Raw genomic sequence first — 8,453 nt, 5'->3', positions numbered from 1 at the left:
CAAACACATATACATACAAATATACACACACACATTCAAACAAACACAAAACAAATGAACAACTTAAATCCAAAACAAAAGAAAACAAATGTATCCCAGAAAACAGATACAAAAGGAAAAGTGCAAAGAAGCAAAAAGAAAGCTTACAAGTCAGAGATTACGGAGTGATTGGGGACGATCGATCGACGAACAAAAAACTTCAGGAATCTCCTATGAAAACACGTTGAAAAAGGTTCACAGGAAAAAGAAAAAGGCAAAAGAGAGAAAAGCAAAGGTAAAAAAGGAAAAGAAGGGGGATGGTGCCTTTTATAGGCACGGTGAAAAATGAATGGGCCGCCCACGTGGCCAAATCTAGGCCGATCATCAAGAAGCATTATATATACACAGTAGTATATATATATACACATTTATTAATTGAAGTAATTATTACTGCACGTCTTTTGAAAAAAGACAACAGTAATAATTTAAATTATTGGGGGGAAAGACCCAAAACCGTTTCAACTTCCAGTCCAGAGCCGAGGACTCAATACAACCCGGACTGGAGGGCAAGAAAAGCTCAAAATTTCCAAAGACAACTCACCTTAGTCCAGATTGGCTGAACTCAACACAGTCCGGACTGGGGGGCAAGAAAAGCTCGAATCATATTAAAGACAACTAACCTTACTCCTGATTGGATGAACTCAACACAATCCGGACTGGGGGCAAACAAAGCTCAAATTCTTCCAAAGATAACTCACCACAGTCCTGATTGGCTGAACTCAACACAGTCCGGACTGGGGGCAAGAAAAGCTCGAATCCTTCTAAAGACAACTAACCTTAGTCCTGATTGGCTGAACTCAACACAATCCGGACTGGGGGGAAAGCAATGCTCAAATTCTTCTAACGACAACTCACGTTAGTCCTGATTGGCTGAACTCAACACAGTCCGGACTGGGGGGCAAGAAAAGCTCAAATCCTTCTAAAGAAAACTAACCTTAGTCCTGAATGGCTGAACTCAACATAATCCAGACTGGGGGGCAAACAAAACTCAAATTCTTCTAAAGACAACTCACCTTAGTCTAGATTGGCTGAACTCAATATAGTCCGAACTGAGGGGCAAGCAAAACTCAAATCTTTTTAAAGACAATTAACCTTAGTCCTGATTGGCTGAACTCAACACAATCCGGACTGGGGGGAAATAAAAGCTCAAATTCTTCTAAAGACAACTCACCTTAGTCCTGATTGGCTGAACTCAACACAATCTGGACTGGGGGGCAAGCACAACTCAAATTCATAAGACAAACCAACCTTACTCCCCCATGTAGAAAATCTGCATAAGGGAGTGAGGGCACATGATAATACATGTAGCTCCTGCAAGGACCAGGCCCGGACTCCTAACTTAATCCAGTCCCGCACACTACTAGTCCTAACTGGCCCAGTTCCGCAAGCCCAACCTTGGGAGGTCCCAGCACGTGAGGCACATGCCGAAACGCATGATAGGGACAACTGTCACCCATCAATCATGGGAATAATCAAGGCACGTGTCAGAAGATCCTCAGAACATTTCCCAACCAGTCCCGTCTCGATACGTGTAAAGCATCCGCTCCAGCCAGGTGTCCTTCGCTCCTAGAACCAACGACTATGATTAAAAGGTACCAACCCCTAAACCCTACCCTTGGCCTACAAATAGCCAAAGGAGGAAAGGTTTTAGGGTTAATCACTCTCTTACACTCATATACACACACAGTCACCTTGCATTCCTATCTATCTTCATCTTCCCCAAAAGCGAGTTCTTACTCTCACACCAGAGGCGCTGCGGGACCCAAACCCCCCTTCCGGTGTTATTTTGTAGGAACCCCACCACAGCTACACCACCGCCGCGGTGAAGGATCCAGGCAAGATGTCGAAGGAAAAGCCCCGCCACCAGGAGTTATCAACAGTTATAGCACATTATCTTTGATCTATCAATGGATCCATTTTTGTAGCCATTTTTGCTATCAGATGTGTACTTCCCTTTTCCTTTCCGACTGCTGTCTTTGTTGAATGATTGTCCTTTTCCCTTGAAGAATCTTGGCTTCTTTACTCTAATGTTAGAGAACTTTCTTGCCAGATAGGCCATTGATTGATCTAGCTCATCAAGTTCACCCAAGGTGTAGAACTCATCTTCTTCCAATTCCAGTATGACTTGTTCTTGTGAATCATTGTTTCTTTGCTCATTAGTTGAGACACTTGGAGTGTGGAATCTTGGCTCATCATTAGAGGTCTGGCTTTCATTAACAATAAGAGCACTTGAACCATCTACAATATGCCCTTGACTAGTTCTTAATGATTTCTTTTGAATCATATACAATATATATGTTTTTAAGATTCCATATAAAACTTCCAGAGTCAATCTGCTCAAATCTCTTCCTTCTCTGATTGCTGAAATTTTTTGTTCCAAATGGTCAGGGAGTGTGAGCAGAAACTTCAAGTTCACTTCTTCAGCTTCATAATATTTATCATGCAGCTGCAAGTCATTGATCAGCTTCTTCTGTTGTGTGCCCATGAGCACACAATAAAAAGATAAGTGTCAAAATTTGATTGGTTTTTCAATCGTAAATATTGATAGACTCACTTATATTTACATCAATTCCACCAATAAAAATACTACAAATTCATATGATTTTAGAAATTAACGTGTGTCCATGAACAAACCCGATTACTTGTTATTCTTTGCCACACATTTGAGTTCAACGAATAAAGACAACTTTGTATGGTTTCAACTTTTTATGAAGCTCCTAGGATCCTGAAGAAGAACCAACATACCCTACTTCATGCACATATACCAGTGAATTATACAAGCAAAATGAGTCTGGATCCGAAAAATTAAATTAAAATTCATGAAATCGATATTTGATCAGTCCGAATCATATATTTAATAATTATTCAAAAATCGAAAATTGATTTAAACTGATCTGAAAATTACACAAACTAAAAATTACCTGAAAATTATTTGAAAAACAATATCTGATTATAACTTGGAAAAGATCAAAACCGAATAATATATTACATGAACCGAATATGACCCGAAATAAGTAAAATTCATACTTTAACCAATTTTATCTTTATGATAACATACTTATTTAATCATATTCTTTTGCAAAAATACATTAAATTATATTAAAAATACTAAATTAAATATAAAAAAAATTAAAGTCTTACAAATTGAAATAATTAATAAGTTATGATCCGAAAATATTTGTACCGAATTTTGTCCGATCTTAATCCGAATTTCATCCAATTTTAGTTCGAATTAGATCAGAACCGAATCATATCCGATCCGATCCGAATGGTCTCCAAATATATCATAATTTGAAAGTAAATCCGATCCGAAACCAAACCAACATACCCTGCTTCAAGCGCATACTTGCACACTAGTGACTAGTTCTACAACAGTACTAAGTACTAACAAACATTAAAAATTTGGAGAACTAGCCGAGTTTGCAACTGCTGCATATATTACAGGGGAGGGAGTGATGTGAATAATTATTATCTGAGCAACATTTTTGAGTTAATTGTGCTATCGTGATGCTTTTCCTCTCTTTTCCTCTTCTGTAGGCATACTCTATACATCTGTTACACAGAAATAAGGAAGGTATTAAGAAAGATACTCAATGTTTAGGGACTGAAGAAAGCGGAGGAAAATAAGTCTTTTTTTTGTGCTAATCGAAATGATATCATATTTCAATGATTTTAAGCATGCATGGATGTCGTTTGCAATTATAATGAAAACAACGAGCAGTACCTTAAATCTGCAGCTATTTAACAGTCATTTGTAAACGTTGAGGTTGAGTACTTGGAGAGGATGGGGACCCTTCATTGCTCTGGGAGGAGTCTTGAATTTGAGCTGCAAACTGTAAATTCCACAGAACATCCTCGATAGAAGGTCTATCTGCTGGATCTTCGAGTAAGCACCTATTGCATATTTGCATCACTGTCTTCAGTGACTCGTTAGTATATGAATCTTGAACTTCTGGATCCACCACGCCGTTTGGAGCTGCGATATGAGCTGTTATACTTGCTTCCAACTGCATGCATCAGCAATGAAGGAAACATTTGTTTAATTCATCCTTTTTTTAGTAATTAATATGTTCAATTTTTTGAATGCATTGGATTTTTATTGCATGGGGAGTAAAGATCCATACTCATGACCTTTAAACAATGGGGGAGGTTGGATAGAGCCCTGTTGCCATGGTTGAATCCTCAATTTTAACCATTTAAAGACTAAAACCAAAGGTATGCCTAATTATGGGAATGCTCTTAAGTCTTACCTGGTGTCGACAAATATCAACTTCATCTTTTTTATTGATATGTTTCCCCACAATGATCTCTAGTAGTATTACTCCAAGGTCATATATATCAGATTTCTCCTGATATGCAATCCTGACAAACAACAGATATTTAAGTTAATCAGTTGTAGAAATAGGCACATTTCTTTTATCTTAATCAGTAGTAGACTAGTATATATTTAACATAAAACTAGAACTTCATTTGAATTTAGTTTGATCGAACATTCAAATCATAACGCTTGAAAGTATAAACAGACCTTGCACTGTCAACTTCTTTAGGTCCAGCAGATGAAATTTGGCTGGCAACCTGTTGCACGTTGATTACGACATTAACTAAAAGCACACCTTCAAAAATACGGTTAAGATAGCATATATAACCTTTTCTCATACCTTCCCCATAAATTCTGTTAACAAAGGCAGATTGTGACTGCTGATTTTTGCTACAAGGTTCAGATCCAGTAAAATATCTGTTATCTTCAATTTATTTGAGAATACACCTGGCACAATTCCCGCATGAAGAAATTGAAGACCCTTAGCAACCCCTATTGCAGCTGCTATACGCTGGGACCAAGTTAACTTGTGGTTACCGCGTCTCTCTGCATATAAAACACAACTAAGTGACTTCCTAAAACAAAACTGATTTCCTAAAATTGACACGCTGAGTGAAGGCAGAGACTGATATTTGAAATCTTGTTCCACCAAGAGGCTAATAAATATGTAAAATTTCGTAGATACCTACCAGATATCCAATCCCTTAGGGTCCCGTTTGGTGCATATTCAAATACGAGAAATATTCTGCTGACACTTGAATCATCCAACTGATAATCAAAGCAGTGACCAAGAGCACTAACCAAATGTTGATGTCTTAGTTTTGATAATATTTCTAGATGATGCATATAACTCTGACTGTTGTCCCTTCTGTTCATATGATGGCACCTAATAGCAATGAGGGAACCATCCCTCAGCTCACCTCTGTACATCTGCAATCATGAAGAAATCCATGCTTATTTCTTGTAACAAGAATAACATAGTCTACTAGTCACGAGAGAAAATGTCACAGACTAAAGATGAGGCACATAAATTTTAGCAGGCAGCCTCTTGCTGCGCTGGAACAAGAATTCTCTATGCATGTTTAATATACACTATCCAACTATCACCAAGAAGGGGCTTTTACATGAAAACACGGCCTTTCGAGAAGCATAGTAATCAATTTGTTTGTGCTTAATATATGTATCACAAGCTAGAGAAGCAGAAAATAACACATGAAGAAATACAATAGCGCATAACATGACAGGACAACTTGACAAGATATACACCTGACTGTATGAACCTTCATTTAATAAAGTTGTTGTATCAAAGTTATTAGTTGCATCCTCAATATCTTTCAGTGAAAAATTTCGATAAGCTGGAACACCAAGTGCTCCAAGCTTCATTGCTTGAGATATATACCCTGCAAGAACAATAGGTAAAACATCAAGATTTTTTTAGTTACATTGAAGTGATCACAAAGAGTTCTAGCCAAAGAGAAAACTAGTGTTTGATTTATTGACTGGCTTAAATGTACTACTTAGCAACAAATTAGACATTTAATAAAAACCAGAGAAAGTAATAATTAATCTAGAAGATGAGCTTACTTGCATCTTGAAGAAACTTTGAGGTGTACCCTATTGATGCATTTTCTTGTATTAATCTTGTTGAAGGTGACTTGACCATTTTTTTTGTGTGCACTCTTCTAACAGCCAAGAAGACTATAACAACCACTATAGTTACCCCAACAGTCCCTGCTGACATGCTCAAGGCAAGCGCAGTCTTGGAGTGTTGTTTTGACTTGTGACGATCAGGTAAAATTCCCACAGCCAGAGCTTCATTTCGACAAAAGGACACCGCATGCTGGCTTTTATCCTCACCAACTAAACAATTTCTAGCATAGGACACAATCCTGGTTTTGGTTTCATACTGGAGACAGCTAGGTAGTTTTCCGGTCAACAAATTTCCAGTTAAGTCCACAAGTTCAAGTTGGGGATTGCAAGACATATTTTCTGAAAGCATTCCAGTGAATCTGTTTCCTTCTATATTCAGATAAGTGATTGATGGCAGAGAGAGCAAAGAAGACCGAAAGGGTCCAATAAATCTATTGAAAGATATATCGAGCCGTTGAAGATGATAAAAAGAGTTCACCTTTTCTGGTATGCCAGACATGAACTTGTTCTTCCTCAATATAAGAGTAACTAATGTGTTGCTTCCAATATTCGGAAATTGAGGTCCAAGAAGGTTATCTTCCAACTCAAGCACTTGCAAGTGCCTCAAGCTGCTCATATCAGGCACCTCTCCCGTTAACTTGTTATGCGACAAATCAAGAACTCTCAGATTCTCCAAGTTTCCTAAAAATTCTGGAAGAGATCCATTTAGCTTATTTTTCCTAACACTTAGAACAGCCAAAAGTGACAACTTACTGAGCCCATCCGGAACTCTATCTTGAAACATGTTCTCATCAAGTATAAGTGTGCGGAGGTTTCTTAAGGATGAGACTTCTTGAGGAATTGCTCCATGAAAGAAATTTGAGCTTATATTTAGTATTTCCAGCGACCCTAAACGTGCAATCTTACTAGGCAATTGACCTCGCATTCCAAGGGAAACCAATGTAAGGACCTTTATGTTAGAAAGCCTCACAAGGGTAGTAAAAAAAGATTCAATAGAAAAATTTCGAGGTAATGGAGAAGCTCCTTTTTCCCCAATAATGTGCAGCTGTGTTATGCTATCTTCATAGCATATAACGGTAACCGATGGAGTTGGTTCGTTATTGCAGAAATCTGTGTTGTTAGTCCAGCTGCTTAGTTCACTTGGATAATTTAGAAGGCCCTGAATTCTTTGAAGAGTCTGCGCTTGCGATGAGGATAGTTGCTCTGAGTAGCAGATCGAGCTTGTAAACATAAGGAGGACCAGAAGTATTGCATTGCTAAAACTTGCAGTCATCGCAGAAACTACAACACAATGTTGGCAATTAAAATAAATAATATTAGCATTTGGGAGGATAAATGGAAGCCTCAAAATACATTACAACCTAAAGATTCCTTAGGTACTAAACTGATGTATAAACAAAGTATATGCAAAATATAATATTGCAGCTGCTCTGCAGAAGAACAAAAACTATGATCACTTGCAATTGTAGAATGTAAGATAAATCGAACCACATGTTTGGACGGTAGGATTTGCATTATTTTAACACTAGAAAACATTCTAAGCACTGTCAAAACACTTCAGATTTATAAATTATGCAGAAATGTGTTGCTTAATTGTGGAGTTAAGCACATTGCTAGTAAAGAAGAACTCCAACAATCTGGAAACGGATATAGCATTTACCAAGAGATGATATGCAAGGACTTTCTCGAATCCAACTCTATAACAATCTTACCTCTATCTAAATGCAGAAACACACAAAAGCCCTGTATTGGAGATTAAACTTTAGTTTGGTGTATGTGTGTGTAACATGTGACACCAGATGAAACCAAAAAATTGGAGGTAGAGTAGTACTTAAAAATGAAGTAATAGCTATACCAACTAATTTAATTACACTTGTGCATCTAATTTGCTTAATTTCTAGTAAAAGTACTCTGCTCACACTTCCACAAAGAAAAAGTAGCTACCAGTAGCATTATCCTTAAACACACACATGCACAAGAAAAAAGATTATTTACCAAGCTAATTTCTTCCCAGCACAAAAGTGAAGAAAAATGTATAGAATTTGGACCTGAAGATTGGTGATACCAGATGTTTTGTGTGAAAAGGCTAGGAATAAGGTGGAGAAATATATGAAAACAAGGAACGAGTGTGAGTGACAAGAGAGACAAACTAGTGACACGGGTTCATTATAAGCAGATAGCAGTTGAACCTGGCGCCATATATTTAACTTTATTATTTATAATATTATTTATAAGTAGACATGACATGGTTTCTTCCAGGGAACAGTGAGCATGTGAGTCTGTGACCCTCTTACAAGGTCTCATTTTTACTGCTGGCACTATGTACTTTCAAAGTCTATAATTCTTCTACTTAATCACACTTGAGGGAAGTGGTTGTCTAGGCTTCATTAGTTGAAAATTAGTAGAATTTATTTCAAGTCCAGGTTGAATAGCTAAAGTTTAATAA

The 8,453-nt window shown here is 37.4% G+C and overlaps 1 protein-coding gene across 3 annotated transcripts; it reads right to left on the bottom strand.

Annotated features, from left to right (window-relative positions):
- Positions 1 to 3,346: 3,346 nt before the first annotated feature.
- On the bottom strand, positions 3,347 to 8,216 carry LOC141692810 (putative inactive leucine-rich repeat receptor-like protein kinase At3g03770). Of its 3 annotated transcripts, none has more exons than XM_074497749.1 (9): positions 8,003 to 8,216; positions 5,942 to 7,288; positions 5,624 to 5,757; positions 5,047 to 5,287; positions 4,698 to 4,903; positions 4,565 to 4,614; positions 4,290 to 4,401; positions 3,764 to 4,046; positions 3,347 to 3,591 (listed from the first exon to the last, which is right to left on the bottom strand). In XM_074497749.1, the coding sequence occupies exons 2-8, from the start codon at positions 7,278 to 7,280 to the stop codon at positions 3,777 to 3,779; spliced, it is 2,352 nt and encodes a 783-aa protein (XP_074353850.1). In that variant the 5' UTR covers positions 7,281 to 7,288; positions 8,003 to 8,216; the 3' UTR covers positions 3,347 to 3,591; positions 3,764 to 3,776. The 3 variants fall into 3 exon arrangements, with proteins under 3 accessions (XP_074353850.1, XP_074353852.1, XP_074353851.1); XM_074497751.1 differs by having other exon boundaries at positions 8,056 to 8,215; XM_074497750.1 differs by lacking the exon at positions 8,003 to 8,216 and adding an exon at positions 7,720 to 7,943.
- Between the last annotated feature and the right edge of the window lie 237 nt (positions 8,217 to 8,453).

This window comes from Apium graveolens, chromosome 10, assembly GCF_009905375.1.
Source record: "Apium graveolens cultivar Ventura chromosome 10, ASM990537v1, whole genome shotgun sequence".
Taxonomy (NCBI): domain Eukaryota; kingdom Viridiplantae; phylum Streptophyta; class Magnoliopsida; order Apiales; family Apiaceae; genus Apium; species Apium graveolens.
Note: the sequence above shows the minus strand (reverse complement) of the source record. Positions and strands in the feature narration are given on the sequence as shown.

Excerpts from the sequence above, each read along its gene's own strand:
- LOC141692810 (XM_074497749.1), bottom strand. The coding sequence starts at position 7,280 with ATGACTGCAAGTTTTAGCAATGCAATACTTCTGGTCCTCCTTATGTTT. Across the intron at positions 4,615-4,697 it reads TAACAGAATTTATGGGGAAG|GTTGCCAGCCAAATTTCATC; the intron begins GTATGAGAAAAG and ends AACGTGCAACAG. Across the intron at positions 4,402-4,564 it reads AAAGAAGTTGACAGTGCAAG|GATTGCATATCAGGAGAAAT; the intron begins GTCTGTTTATAC and ends GTTGTTTGTCAG.